The sequence below is a fragment of the Zootermopsis nevadensis genome, unplaced genomic scaffold (assembly GCF_977971745.1).
Source record: "Zootermopsis nevadensis isolate Lab colony 2312 unplaced genomic scaffold, Znev_1.0 Znev_ptg000019l, whole genome shotgun sequence".
Classification (NCBI taxonomy): domain Eukaryota; kingdom Metazoa; phylum Arthropoda; class Insecta; order Blattodea; family Termopsidae; genus Zootermopsis; species Zootermopsis nevadensis.
Window position 1 is genome coordinate 7,906,868 of NW_028259151.1, and position 16,678 is coordinate 7,923,545.

A 16,678-nucleotide genomic window follows, 5' to 3' on the forward strand; every position below is an offset into this window, starting at 1 on the left:
TTGTATGTTTGTTTCTTCACTCGATTGATTCTTTGTTTGTGTTGTTCGTTCATTTGTTCTTTTAATTTTTTGTTTATTTATTTAAGTACTTACTTTTGTTTTCGAATATCGAAAAGCTATGAAGATTTCTGTCTTCTGGGTTGTTGCGCTGTGTAGTCTGGACGATGTTAACCAACGTTTCAGAGGTCATACTGCCTCCTTCATCAGGGCGATGAAGATTTCTGTCTTCTGGGTTGTTGCGCTGTGTAGTCTGGACGATGTTAACCAACGTTTCAGAGGTCATACTGCCTCCGTCATCAGAGTATGAAGATTTCTGTCTTCTGGGTTGTTGCGCTGTGTAGTCTGGTTGATGTTAACCAACGTTTCAGAGGTCATACTGCCTCCGTCATCAGGGCAGTATGACCTCTGAAACGTTGGTTAACATCGACCAGACTACACAGCGCAACAACCCAGAAGACGGAAATCTTCATACTCACCGCTGTGAGAACCTCAAGTCTTACATCGAAAAGGTAGCTCGTTTCTGTGTTCCCGAAGATTCTAGGCCTAATAAGCCCCGTTTTTGACAGCTGAAATCGAATTTGACTTTAAAAAAATGTCGGACGCTCTTGTGTGAAGGACACCCAGTAACCAGTAGCACTAATGTTTCATATTTATTTATAGTTTATTTAACATCGCTTTTTCAGTAGCTCAAAGTACATAGCGTCGAATGAGAGGATAATAGTGAATAATGAACTGGTTCGTGGCATAATTTAAGTTACTATCCCAGCGTGTGATTCATATTACACCAGCAAATCTATTTTTATAGGTCTCACGTAGCCTTTGAAAAGACTAAGTTTTACAGAGGGCTTAGACGCGTAACTTCGATCCATGTGCACTCCAGTTTATAACATGGACTTTGTAGCACAGGCCTTCTTCAACTATGAAGAGACTATATGTGTGTCTGTCCGTCTGTTGTTGCGTGATCCTTCTAGAAATTGTAAACACAAAACTTGCTTTTATATTCTTTGAATCTCTATTTATAATTCCTCCCTTTTGTTTGTATCTGTTTCACTGAAATATCCAAAAACACTTGATATAATGACACAGTTAATATCGAAAAGTGAGGTTAAGAAGCAGTCCACACGCTCTTACGTAATCATAAGAGCAAGGTTATCTTTTAAAGAGGCGTCTGTCAACCAGGTTTACATACTCGTTAGACATCACATTAAAATCTGTAACTGTGAAGACGTTCTTATATAAAGAAGGGAGCAAACCTCATCAGTGGCAGACCGCACTTTGCTCAAAGTAAGCAGGGATAATCTACTTAAGAGCTTATACCGCGGTGACGCTTTGCATGTAAGCCGCGTATCCACACTAATCGGTAAGACAAGACACGTCTCCACACACATAACAGCAATAGTAATAATAATTTAATTTAATATCTCCAGTAGCTTCGCGTTTGGTTGTGCCGCAAAGCAGTTCGTTTTGAGCGCGTCAGAGGCCGCTGGATCCACGACCGCACACATCCGGTGCCATCATCATTATTTGTCGGTTTCTTCAACGTCACTGGCGTCTTTCCCATTCCTCCTCGTGCTTCGAATTTCCCTCCTTCCTGGTGACATCCATTCCGACAACTGTCGTCTGTCATCATTCGGACGTGTTAGCGCAATATTAATTGTTCTGATTCTGTATAACCCAAATTAAAATTTTGTAAACCAGTTTTTCTTGCCGACCGTCTACATAAATTTATTTCCACTGTCGGTAATTTCGTGCTTATTTTCTCCTTAAAATGTCACGCAATTACCACTATTACAGAAATAAATTTCTTTCTTAAGTCGGTCGGTGATTTGCAGGCTATTTAATGGATCGCCGAAATTCAAATTCCGGTTGTGGCACTGGGATTTTCTTCTCTATAAAACAATGTCATGACCCATCTCCTCCTTTGTATAGTGGATATTCGAAACTTCCTACTAAAGTGGCCGGAGCGTGAAGCTGACCACTCTAAGCTACAGTAGTGAATCCTATAAACTTTGGATATGCGCCTAACGTAACATTATGTTCTCACGGCAAAGTGTTTAGACACAAAACCAGTAGGATATTAAACATCTCCATGAAGCACAACCATCCTTGAGAAGCTAACAGTCGCTCAGCTAATCAAAAAAAAATCCATCTTTTGTGAAAGAAATGATTTTTATTATAGTTCGCCACTGCTCTCTTTTCAGAGCAAGATGAATTTCTTTGAAAACAATTTCATTATTATTCCAACATCTATTCCCGTTAATCCAGATTACACTCCTTTCAACAAGTTTCGACTAAAACTTCGTACATTCCTTACGACTTCTATACGCACTGCGTATCACACGCAACTCACTATCCTTGATTTGATAACCCGGGCGTTATTTGGTGGAAAAAGGAGCCAGCTGTATCTCGTTATAGAAATTTTGTTTTTACCCGTCAGAACGAGCACGTAATAAAGAGACAGAGTCAGGAGCAGGCCTAGTAACTGTTTCGGAGATAAATATGTTTTCCTATCAGTTTTTCATACATATGTCAAAGAAAGATAAATATATACGAAATATTAACTGTTTGTAGCCACGGTGGTCTAGCGGAACGCTGGCCTTGTAATCCTGGGGTCTCGGATTCGATTCCCGGCGGTGCCCGAATTTATAACTTGTGTTGGGCAAGGCCGTGGTCTAGGCAACACGGAGTTTTCCTCCGTGGCATCCCAACAATTACTCCATTCACACACAGAAGAAGGCAATGGCAAACCACTTCTGGATCATCTGCCAAGAACGTATATGAACAGGTCCCAGTCCGAGAAAAGGATGGAAGGATCCTGTTCATATGGACCTGTCCTCAGACAGAACACTAAATAATGATAATAATAAAATAATAGGCATCATTTTGGGACACTCTGTATTTTAAACGTACGCGACAAAACATCCATCGACTCAAAGCGTCTGCTTTTAGAGAGCGTCGTTGGCCCATGATTCTATTTGATTCCTTTTGAACATGAATCTGCTCATCTTATGACTCTGGATTGTGAATTATGTAGCTTTATGTTCGGCTAAATGGCGTGGAATATATTTTGACAAAAATACATTGAGATCAGGTTCATGTTCACTCGAAAGGTAGGAAGTTAATGTAGGCTTACATATGTGAATCTTATTTTAATCCATTAAGATAAATAGCACGATTAGGGCTTATATTTTAAAATAAATATTGTACAGACAGAATTAAGAAATCACAGTTAACAAACGTACCGATAAAAATGTCTTGGAACTCTGAAAATAATATAATTCACCCATAAGATGACCTCTTTAAATAGCCATTTTACACTTTTTGTAAAAGTTTACATTATAATTGCGACAGAGAGGTTCAAATCTGTTATAAACCCTCCCCTTTCAAGGCCTTCCATGCAGGAAATTCTCACTCCAGCACGTATGTATTTTCGAGAATCTCTCGCATCGTAATTTCCACCCTTTCTGCATATCTCGGTGGGTCCTTTGTAAACATATTCACAACCCAACTAAAAATATAAGTCTACCTCAACAGACAATAGCTATTATAATGCAGTTAAAACAATAATCTTTGATGTAAGCGCCAAACTATACCTTCTCCTAACTTCCGGCTTAAACCGAAAGTTATAGATGTGAGAAACCGCTACGCCAAGGAAGATTATCAAGATTCCATTCAGGTTTTGTGGAGATTGCTGCGACAGTAGCGCTGCGGCACGCCTTTCACGAGAACTATAATCCTTACTCGCCCCAACACGCTCAATTGTTTCAATTATTCATAGCTTCTGCTCCAAACACAATGGCTTCTTCAGCTGAACAAGGACGAAATACAGACAGATGATAGTTTTCCTTTGTTGTTCTTTTGTTGTGTAAGATAGAGAGCTCCTGTCGCCTCAACCTTCGGTCTCGCTTATTAGAAAGACACCGCTTCACGTAGAAATGTAGGCCTATGACGTTAGCGTATTTGCACGTAATTTCAAAATGTCCCCACTAGACAAAGACCACGTTATCCTGTTATTCAAGATAGAGCCTGATACATATCAATTTAACTTCGTGAGTAATTTGGTTTTTGAACACGAAAAAAAAAATATATATATATTTTGGCTACACGGACACAACATAAAATCCTTTCCTTGTTATAATGAAATATCGGCCTTATGATATTTGGCCGGACGGCAATGCCTTCCCGCTCGATCAGTTCATCGGTTGCCGAGGTTTCTAGTATTGGCGGCACAGCCGTCAAATGTCTTCAATTTGTATTCTGTCGAAATAAATTAAACAAGATCGTTCAAATATAAAAATCACGGTTTACATATTTTATTATAACGCCTGCTAATAGCTTCAAAAAAAAAAGGTTCATCGATTCATTCGCAGAATTTGATTAGGTTTACATAAATGTAGATGATTCTGTAATTGACGCGTCTGAATGCATTTTTATTAATTGGAAATTATCGATATTTTTAAGCTCTTCGCATGCAGAACCAATCCGTCGGGCCGAACACTGAATCATGACAGCGTAGCTGATAACGGGATCCAACACTTCAATTAAACACGCCGATCACGTAACTTCACGTAACTAATGAACTTGTTCGCTCTGAATGGGATGTAGCACGTCATACACAGAGAATTACCGAGCACTCGCTCGATGTGTTTAATAACGAGGATTTAATTAGTAGGCCTAAATTTAATTAGAGTCGTTAAAAAAATCATAGGAAATAAAAATCATAACAGCTTGTATAAAATAACACCACATTTAACAATAAATGATACTTCTAAACAAAGGATGGCTTACGTTACATATTCAAGAGTAAAATTTGGTTTCATGCGAATTTTGCATACTTATGCCTACGTCTTTTATTATGCTTCACAGATGTACGTTTTGTTATAAGGACTTAGCATTCAAGAATTGTTTCCACGCAGACTTTATAACTTAGCTCCTTTACTCACCACCAGCGCCTACACCGGTCAGTGTAATGGTTAATAAAGTCAATGAAAAGAATAACATTCTTTGGCGTGATTAATGAAGCCATCACCTCTTAATGTCCACACCTACACGTTTTAAGCAAAGAGTTATCGACACTTCGGTACACGTGAGATCTTTCATAACGAGGAGTACCTCGAGGTGCAGGAACACGAAACCTCGAGACATCGCGAGTCACATTATCGATATTTGCTCAACTCCCTCGTGTTATTTCGCGGTCCGCTGCTGAAATTTTACATTACAAAACCGGATATTTTAGAAGCAGAAATTTGACAACCCTAATAGAGTGACAGCAAGTACCTCTGAAACGTCGGTAAACTTGTACCTAAAAGACATCCAACCTTATTCGAGTGACCGCTAACAATACCTTGCGTCAGGGAAATTTGTTTAATGAGGAACTTAATAAATTTTACTTTTTACCAAGTATCTGGGCGATTAAATCAAGAAAGATAACATGAGCTGAGAATACATACGAGATATAAGAAATACATACAAAATTTTAAGGGAAATGTGAACTTTGGATATCTGGGCTAGACGGCGAGATGCAATTAGAATGGATCTTAGAGGAGCTGTTTGTGTGTATGTGGACTGATCTTATCTAAGTGAATGTAATGAATAATGCAAATTTCAGATTACATTAAAGCCAGAATTGCTTCGTCGGTTGAGCGACTGTCAGCTTCTGTGAAACTTCTGTTCCTCCGAGTTTGATAATTAGACCTACAAAATATTATTTTGGTGAAAATTTGAAGTTATATTTGCAAACATTTACGTAAGGTAGTATATTTGCGTCATATTGTGAATTAGGTTAATATTTTAATATTTTCCGTCAAATCACAATTTTTAATAAGATCGATCGATCATTCGATGCGGAACGTGAAATGATATTTTAAATATTTTATATTTTATTATCTTATTAAAAATTGTGATTTGACGGAAAATATTAAAATATTAAACATTTACCTATTGTAGGAATTAGCTGATGGAATTCTTTCAATTCTTCAACAATTAATGTTACCTGTTAATTAAATTTACCAATATTCTTTGTCCAATTATAGGTTTCTGAAGGAGCTTATTCACTTTTATTTATTTACTGATTTTAATAAAAGTCCTACTTTAAATTGGAATCACGACAGCTCAGAAGTCGTTGACTTCAGCAATTGGGCAACGCTTAAAAGCAAATACAAATTAGCTATTACGATTGATAGCACTTCGTGTAGGTGGCACTTTTATTACTTAGTTCCGTAGCTCATTGCTTCAGTCTCTGTCCGCGGGTTCGTGAAGCAGGTCACGTCTTGATGATAGGCTCTGCGTCACATCCTGTCAGGCTGCGGCATCTCAAAGCACGCGTATTTGCACGTACTAACAGGCTGTTTTAATGCACAGAATGGGAATCCAGCCAGCCAGAATGGGAGACCAGCGTTCTTCCCTAAATATTGAAATAAGGGTCCGTGTTGAATGTGTGCGCTGCAGTCGTCAGTAATATTTTTCTAGGACATAAAATACGTATGTGGTTGGTTCTTCAATTTTTATAGAATTGGAGGCACTTAAAACTGTACCTGGAATCTTCATAAGCCTATATGAGACTGATATTAGTTTTAACTTTCGAGTGCATTTTTCATAACTGAGTACATATATCTTTAAAATTATTAAAGAAAAAAAAACCATACGCCTCGATAAAATAAAACATAGGTACCTTAAATTGATAGAAGTTGTTTTTATCCATTCGTCAAGAATAGAATTGTGAATATTTTAATTTTCAAAATGCTGATTTAAAACGAAGAAGCCTTCGTCTATTTTGAGAAAGCATCCCGACATGTAATTGCCAGGATTGAAGAAAATCACGTGTAATCTCAATAAAATATATTGCCCGACCAGAATTCAAACCTGTGACTCCCGAATACAAATCAAGCGCCTAAAATTCTGCGGTCTTACTTGATGTTTCGAACTGGCAAACTAAAAGTTCTGAACATGAACGTGTGTCAGAACTCTTTTCTTTTGTATTTTGTCCAATTTTATTTTGGAAAACAAATGATATTAGAAATCAGCCTACTTCTTTTAGTTTTTGTTTTATTCACACATATACCTCCCCTTCTCTCTCTCTCTCTCACATAAACACACACATTCTTAATGTGTCAATGATTTGTTTTTAATTTACAAAATATTATTCAAAACATTGTACGCTCTAATATTTCACAGTCACAGGTTTCTTTGTAGTGTATTCAGAAGTTATTGAGGAGAATTTTAGTTGTCATGAATAAGATATTGGCCATTTTGAGCATTGATCTAGTGGCTAATTATATAAGAATTAATTTCGTATTCATAGATATATTGTAATATTACTAGAGATAACATTCTGAAGTATTTTAATAAAGCTGTACTCGGAAAATCTAAGAGAAAGAAAACCTTAGGGAAAGTAGGTATGGATTGAGACGATAATAGTGAAAATTATCTATAAAGAATGCGATATGTTCCAGATTAATCTCGTTAGTATAGGATCCAATGGATAATATTTGTTGATACGATAATGAACTTCGGATTCCGTGAAGATACGACATTTTTTTAAACAGATTATTGACTATAAGTTTCTCAAATGAGTCATGGAGTTAAATAGAATATTTAATGAAATACAAGAAAAATATGGCAATACTGGATTCAAGACACCTTCCTTCCTAATTCTTGATGATTCTACTGTATCTCATTCCGAACAAGATAGACGCCGTTAAACAGCCCGCAACTAATAAACATCTCCTAATGCTTGCAAGGCATATGACTTGTTTTCAAAGTGTAGCAGTGGTTACGATAATCACCATCGCAGTCAAAGTTACTCTCCTATAATTTTACTGTTAAGAACTGCATAAAACTTCACAGAACACCCCGTTCCCTCCCGCCCCTACGCTGCCATTCCTTAGCCCGTGCTTTATAAACACATTTCGTGTAGCTACGACGGAATGAATAAAATGTTCAGTGAATCATAAATTTTCTAATGTATTCAACGCGTTCATGCATCCCTCAGCCTGGCTGCTATTACTAACTTCTGCACGGAGTGGGAAGGGGGAATAGTAATTTGCAACACAAATGCAAGCGATATTATAAGCGCCCCCCCCTCCTCCCCAAAACGATACTGGAGTTCTCAGCTTTCTAAACTCACAGTAAGATATGACGTAGTTCATACACAAAGCATCGTACATTTCCGCAGCTTTCAAAATTTTCCGACGAAACCTGAGCTTAGTACGAGGTTAGTCTGTGGTAACAGAACCCAATTCAATGTCATCTGAAGTCATTCTCGAATATATTTTACGTGGTTTTTCCCAAGTAGGCCTATCGTACCTGTGTCGCTTTTGGAAATAAAATGAAGAGTTTTAATTGGATACAATAACACGTGGTGATGAACGTGTCTGTTCTATTCTGATCAGATTTGGAACACGTGTGTCTTTATTTTACGTCTTAAAGCAGACAACTTATTCTTCTTCTGTGTATTAAAATCTGATTGTGGTAAATGGCTGAATACAGGCGAATTAATTGTGACAAAACAACATTTAAAATTTTTAAATTGTACTTTTCGGAGAGGGGTCTTCTTGACAAATTATATAATGAGACAAGATTTTAGGTTAAACTTTTAAGGCGTAACATAACGGAAAGTACAGTTTTAACATAATATGCAAAACAGATAGGTCTAATGTGTCTTTTCCAGGATATTCTTTGTTGGATTTTTGTCGTAAGTCGAGGAAGAAATTTTGCACTTACGTTCTCAGCGGTGATTAATGTCGACGTCACTATTAACAGATCATGAATATAAATTCTTCTTTCTTTATGGATTCTAGAAATTCATTTACCGAATGAAACTAACGAGTTGATATTTAATTGCTTTCTTTTATCAGCTTTCCGCTGTAAATCATATTTCATAGTTTATAAAATTTATGGTGAAACTAACCAGGGAGGAGGAATGCCCATAACTGGAATTGGTAAAATCCTGACAAGTATATTTGAGACTAATTACTGCAGATGACAACGAAAATAAAATTTTCTTAGGTTTAAGGACAACAGTTTAATCTACGACATTAAGGATACGCAACGGTCGAACGAGGCTCTGATAATCTTTTGGGCAAGAAGGAATGATGAGATACTTGTCGAATTTCGCCGGAGTAAAACATCGGCCACTGATACGAGGTGCGATCGGAAAGTTTCAAGACTGCGCCTATAAAAAAACCCGTACACTTATCTCAGGTATTAAATTCATCCATCACCCTCGAAGTAGTTCCCCTGGGAGTGAACACAACGATCCCAGCGCCGCTGCCAAGCCTGGAAGCATCCCTGGAAATGTTTCTTTGTCAGCCTGTCAAGCACCATCTGCGATTCTGCCTGATCTCTTCTATCGTCTCAAATCTCCTTCCCTTTAGCTGAATTTTCATCTTTGGGAAGAGGAAGAAGTCACACGGAGCTTAGAAAGGAAGTTGGGGTCGGTTCTTGCAAGATCTTTGAGCTCCTGACAAACGAGAAGTCGATTCTGCTTCTGGTCCTCAGACAGGATGCGTCGCATGTGGAGTTCTTCCTTTAGAATCAGCTGACAGGTCCCATAGCCTATCCCAACAATGTCGCACAAGTCGTTGATGGTACGACGTCGATCTTCGTGAATGGCCTGCCGAATCTTCGTAACATTTTCGGGCGTTGTGCTCGAAGATGGTCGTCCAGAACGCTCGTCATCATCGACAGAGGTTCGGCCATTTTTAAAACGTGAATGCCACACAAAAGTTTGTGCACGACCCATTGCGGACTCCCCAAATGCTTGCTTTAGCATTTCATAGGTTTCCGTAGCCGTTTTGGCGAGTCTTTGGCAAAATTTGATGCACACGCCATTCCGAAATCGCAGGAGGGTCGGTGTAATGCACTACCAAAACGCCCGTAACTAAGAAACAAATGCTAATTCGATGATGCCGGCTGGCACACTGATTCACTATGAATGTAGGCCGCACTCTCTAAAGGCAGAAGCTCGTACTACATCCGGTTCGCCCTCTATTGACACAGTCTTGAAACTTTGCGATTGCACCTCGTATATAGACTAGCGTCGTTTAAATTTAAAAAGAAATCTCAGTTGCAATCGATACATCAACAGAAATTACTGTTGGTATGATAAAATGTTATCATTTGCTAGAGGTTTCATGTATTATAATGTGTAATAAAGTTATTATAGCCGCTGCATACATCCTTGATCAACGCGGCGAGGTCGGTAACCAACTCAGGATATGGTTCATATAAACAAGCTCACGGTTTCGCTTGTTTACGCACGACCGATTTCATTGTACTTCCTTCTTCTGTTTCCATTGCCCTTCGAAGCATGTTAATGGTTCTCAGAGCCAAGCTATTGTGAATAATTGTAACGTGGCTCCATCTGTGACAAAGGTCTGGCGACAACTACAAATTACATCTAATGGCACTCACACTGCTGATGATATAACTGTAATGGTGATGATGATCACTCCCTTTTGTTGGCGAATGTCTATAACGTGTTGGATTTTAATAATTGTGATGATTATTACGAGCCCATTACATTGCTAGCAAATGATGTTACATAATAAAGTAAGTCTGTAGAATCCATTAGTATGGATGAGACCGTACACAGAAAATTGGTCGTCTTCTAGAGGGCGTCTTTATTTATGAACACCCAATGAAGTTTATGTAAATCTAGGATGTGTTGTATCAGCTTAATGTATACATATGCTAAACTTGATATTTTACGGCGTGAGCGGTCTATTATGGAAATTGTTTAATTTCGTTGAGGCGTAACTAAATATTCTTCATGGGCCAATTACGTCTATGTTTTATAATAATAAGATAGCAATAAACTAACTCTTCACTGCTGTTTATTTCAGTTTATAGGGAATTTTAGCTGACCGCATTTAAGTTTTCCGATGGCTAGAATTTCGATAAGACAACAAATAAGCTAGGACTAGTTCTTAATATACAAGGCGAATTTACTCAGGTTTCTTGTATTTTAAATCCCTGGAGCAGACTTATTCTTTTTCTACGGACACTACAGTCCATGATGAACCTTGACCTCTTTCACGATTGCTCGCCATTGGTCCTGATCCTGTGTCTTTCGTCTCCAATTTCTAACTGCCATTGTCTTAAAATCATCTTCAATTGAATCCAGCCACCTGATAGTAGGTCTGCCTACTCGTCTATTGCCCTCTGGTTTAAGTAGAGTTAACTTCTTGGAAGGGTGGAGGAGACTTAATGAGATGTTAAATGTAGCTTAGCTGATCAAGAACTTGCCCGCATTTCGTGGAACGCGATGGAACACTATCGTGGGCACAAAAGCTTGCCACCATGTTTTATTTCGTGCCAACTGAATCCAACTTATCCCGAGTTCTTATTTTTTGAAGACATGTTTTGTGCATTACCCTCTAATCAAGTTCTAGGCTTTAAACCACTTTGTTACAGGCAATCGAATTCGAGAGTTATATTAAACGAATTTCTTAAAGTAGACCGAAGTTTCCTTTATCTCGTAGAATATTAAAAATAAACCAGATTATAACCGGGTTATGAATAAATGCAATGTTACGTAAGAAGACGAATTTCATTGTACGTATTTGATTTGTCCTGAAGATCGTGTTTAAAAATATTGATACAAATGTATTTTGTAATCAATAACTGTTATTTGAATGATCCAAAAGAAGAATTTTTCACAGTTGTCATAATTCTTTACCCTCTCTTCAAGTAGTGTTTCATGACATGTTCTGTGATGTAGAAACTAATGTAACCCTCCTCGAATGTCTCAACTGTCTGCCTAATAGTGTCTGGCTGGTTGGATCTGGCTAATAGTGCATTTTATCTGATCGGTTCCACGGATGTAAGACTATTCTTCGTTGTTTTTATATCTGTCAATTGTGTGCAGAAAGAATCAAATATTACCCTCGAGGTTTCGCCTCTGTATTGAATGCGTGATTGTGTGTATGATTCTGAACTTGTGGGTTTTAAAATAACTTAAATTTAAAGAAATGTTTAAAGGAAAATGCAAAGAATACTATTGGAAACAATGCAGCATATACTAACTAGGAAGCGTGTATATATATATATATAAGACATGATTCTAAACATCATTCATCAGAGTCCCCTCAAGATAAGAACCGTTGCTTGGTGGCAACTCCGCAGAATGATTTTTCCAAGAGCTTTTTTAAAAAAAGCTTCATAGGTAACTGCTTTCACAGCATGTATTTTACAATTTTGGGGGGAAAAACAGTTTATCTCATTTGAATATTGACTTTTCTCTTTATACATAATTTTAAAATTAAGCTCTTGAAGTTCTTGAAACATTCTCGTAAGAAGAACTCTCCTACTGCAATGCTGGGGTGCTAACCACTGGGGAAATCACAGGGGAAGGGGGGGGGGAGAAAGCAATTTGCGGGGCAAGTATTCTTCATATACTAAGATGCTTGAGAGTGGTTTAGGTCTGTGCGTTTTAATATCCTGTTCGACCATTCCTTCTCTTAAGCTCGCGTTTATGTGGCACAAATTCAAATGTCTGTGTAGCCAAACTAAAGTCGTACAAGGATATTAATTCGCCGGCCTTTGCTTGTTCTGCGTAATTAACACGGCCGGCTTCCAAGAGGTAAACGAATTTGCTCTGAGTGATGATTCATTGCTTTCGCGATGCATTAATTTTACCATTACTTTATTTTCATCATTTTATATTTCTTTTTGAAATAAGAGAACAGAAAGGAGCAAACAGAGGAGGAGATAAGTAGGGGAAAGAAACTAAGAAGATGATTAAAGGGAGTGAATCCAAGTAAAAGAACAGAAAGTAAGGGACCAGTCCCAGTCCGAGAAAAGGATGGAAGGATCCTGTTCATATGGACCTGTCGTCAGACAGAACACTAAATAATAATAAGATGAGGTGGTCTAGCGGTTAGAACGCTGGCCTTGTAATCCTGGGGTCTCGGGTTATATTCCCGGCGGTGCCCGAATTTATAACTTGTGTTGGGCAATGCCGTGGTCTAGGCAACACGGAGTTTTCCTCCGTGGCATCCCAACAATTACTCCATTCACACACAGAAGAAGGCAATGGCAAACCACTTCTGGATCATCTGCCAAGAACGTATATGAACAGGTCCCAGTCCGAGAAAAGGATGGAAGGATCCTGTTCATATGGACCTGTCGTCAGACAGAACACTAAATAATAATAAGATGAGGTGGTCTAGCGGTTAGAACGCTGGCCTTGTAATCCTGGGGTCTCGGGTTATATTCCCGGCGGTGCCCGAATTTATAACTTGTGTTGGGCAATGCCGTGGTCTAGGCAACACGGAGTTTTCCTCCGTGGCATCCCAACAATTACTCCATTCACACACAGAAGAAGGCAATGGCAAACCACTTCTGGATCATCTGCCAAGAACGTATATGAACAGGTCCCAGTCCGAGAAAAGGATGGAAGGATCCTCTTCATATGGACCTGTCCTCAAACAGAACATTAATAATAATAATAATAATAATAAAAAAGAAAACACTATCACCATTGGACGTTATATAGTCTGAGATACTGAGAAAGCGTCGTTAAATAAACTAACTAAACTATCACCGTAGTTGATGGAGCCACCCCCAAGGGGAAGCACTTGTAATGCCGTAATGCTTCCCACCAAGATAACTTTTGAGTACAGTTTTATGTAACCCATGTTTTATATAAAAAGTCACATTGAAGCTTATCATAATATAACAACAAATAAATTGTATCAAAGTACATAAAAGCGACAGTGAGAGCGAGTTACCGGGATCAGATTTTTGGCGCTTACATTCTGTCGCGTGGTTTTCGCTCTAGTAGGAAATCTCCAATGGGCTGATGAATTGTTTGTAACTGTCACAGCGAATAATAAATTTCATTTCTACAGAAACATAAAAATTCATTTAATAAACTATTAATATTTCGTATAGACAGCCCAGAGCTTTAGCCGCATGGACGCCGGTGTTCTTTTTCGAACGTGTCGCGTCTCCGTTTGTCTCCAAGTCGACGCCGCGATCAGAGGCACATCCACTGCATTGTACAGAGTGGACGAATGTGTTATGATGACTCCTGGCATTTGGCTACGCGGTTTGTGACGTGGTTGTCGATAGATCGAACTGTGACGTCCCATTAGTGCTTCGCCATACAGTCAGACTTTTTCCATTTTAATTTCGAGATTTGTGAGATTCCGTATAAAAAGCCTGAGGACTCATTTCTCTCGCTGTGACTGAAATCCGTAGAGTCCAAAACCATCGCAAATGAGTAGAACATCTAAATGATAGGCGGTTCTGTGAGAGCCAGGCTCCGCGGCGCGAATTACGCTGTGTGAGTTAACCGAGTTATTAGTACGACGAGGACAGAGGTCCGGGTGCAAGGACGCATCTCTGCACTTGTTCCTACCAATCCTCCTCGCTGCAGGAGGGCAATTTGTAGCCCCTGGAAATCACCGCGGGGGGGCTCCAGCAATCAATTGAGAAAGTGTAGGTCTGTCTGTCGCATTCTCAACGAAGAACGCGCTACTGGTGTTATCGAGGATAATAACAGTATTTCTGGGTTGTATTATTTTAACACTTGGACATTAGTGGATGTGAAGCTACGTGGAACTGTTCAAGTAATAATTCGTCAGATATATATTTTATCTAATTATGTCATGAACAGATATTTTCTACGACAAGACGTTTCTGATTGAATCAGTGAAGTTTGATTTGAGCCTTGTTTGAAGAAGTAGTTAAATTTTACCTATTTAAGCCACTGTTAATGTATAATTTCTGCTTCTGGAAATATGCCTCCACTCACAATAAAGATTCAACTTGAAGATGGCCACTGCAGCGTTTTCCGAAACGTCGGAAAGCCTTCAATATTCGTAACAACTTGTAGCCGAAAGCCGAAGTGATACAGCCGAGAATATTTCGGAGCATGAACAAGTAATGAAATATCTTATTCAGTTGTGACTTAAATTCTGTCAGTTTTAATGCAAAACTGGGGAGAAGTTATCGAAAAATTCGCAGAATCTAAACCTAACCTAAAAGGACGAATGGCGAATGTACAACATTAAGTACAATTTTAGAAACGCTCTAATGACTTTTTTTCTTTCAAGGTGTGAACGACTAAGATGGCTACGAAGTTGGTCTACGTGAACGGACCGGATGCTGCATAGGATCTCTCTCACCATCTCGCTGCGCACTGCATGCGTAGGTAAGTGGAAAAATTATTTGTCTCCTTATATGCCACCATTCATTCCGTGAAAATATCTGTTAATCGGCCTACCATGATATTCAATATTATTTAACACACGTTCTATTTGAAAGCCAAAACTGTGACTTCGAATCGGATTTAAGTGTAAAATGTCGTATATTTTAAGCAATTTATATTGTACACTCCGTTTGATACAATAGTTTATTTATTTTTAAGATTATGCAATTTGCTAAATATCCTTCTTCCAATGTAAAACATGCGTGCCTACATGCTTGAATGATTGGTTCGAGTATTTGACTTGTAATTTTTAGTTTATACATATTTTTAAAATGCTGACTTTGATCGGTTAACAAATACTAGCTCATGTCGTCTAGATTTAATTCTCAAAACAAATAACTTAGAATACTGCATATATTTGCTTATATTATTTTTCGAGCTTATAGTTATAGCAACTGTGGACTGACAACACCCACGCAATGCCTCATGTGTTAATCTTCTCCTATTTCTCTGGCTCTCATAACTGATTACTACGAGAAAAATATGTGGTACGAAGACGCCAATAATATTTCCCTTGCAAGCAGTAGGACTTCCTTCCAGTAAATTTTAATTTGTGTAATAACCGTACCCATTAATAAAGATTATTATTATTATTAACAGCTGGGATAGTTCATTCAGTAATATGATTTGTTAGGGAGCAAGACGACTCGGGTTAGATTTTGAATGGAGAAGAAATCTTCCATTCTTTTCGGAGCTCCTTTCGTCTATCAAGGTCATTCGACAAAAAAGTTCGTGGGGGGGGGGGGAGGTCAAAGTTTTTAAAACGCAACCAACTTCCGCACGATGTTTTTAAGTCGGATAGTACACTAGCATAAAAGCTCTGTGAGCCGAGAGAAGGAGTTGCTGATAGAATGTTTTGAGCTCGATTAGTACATCAGTGTAGATACGCTCTGTGCCCTGGGATGGGGTTGTTGATATCATGGTGCTGAGTTTAAGTGTCGGCAAATTTGTGTGGCTCCGCGGGGGGGGGGGACCTAGTGTCGATTACTGCTCGCCAAGTGTTGCAACCCTTTCCCCCCCTCAACCCCACAGATACTCTTTAGCAGAAAATCGCACGTCATGGTGAAAGTTTTAATTCTGTGCAGATAACCATCGAAACACGTCCATCATGTACTGCAGACGTATTAGTGGTCTGAGAAAACGTTCACTCCAGTGAATGCGAATGAGACGAGACCGGTAATGCGTAGTATTGCAGTGTTTGCCAGCCAGTCTGTGAGTGGTTGGAGGTTTCAAAATTGACTCAACCGCCCTGACTATTCGTGAAAGTCATTAGAGCATCAAACAAAGCATAACTGAGCATAGTAAGAGTGAAAGGGTGTACTGAAAATGTTAAGTTCACTTTTCCAAGTGCATTTTATCTGATATTTAATAAGTCATCGGCAGTGTCCTTCCTTTCGTGTGTTATCGCAGTTAACCCATTAGAACACAGCACACAGTGTGGACGATCGAAGAATTTTTCAA

General features: G+C 38.7%; 1 protein-coding gene across 3 annotated transcripts in view; it reads left to right on the forward strand.

The window, feature by feature from the left end:
* Positions 1 to 16,678, forward strand: part of LOC110839609 (limbic system-associated membrane protein-like) — a 347,640-nt gene that overhangs the window by 79,352 nt on the left and 251,610 nt on the right. For all 3 annotated transcript variants that reach the window (XM_087351624.1, XM_087351620.1, XM_087351622.1), the window contains exon 2: positions 15,063 to 15,160. In XM_087351624.1, the coding sequence (XP_087207750.1) occupies positions 15,112 to 15,160 (49 nt within the window). In that variant the 5' untranslated portion in view covers positions 15,063 to 15,111. The remainder of the gene's footprint in view (positions 1 to 15,062; positions 15,161 to 16,678) is intronic.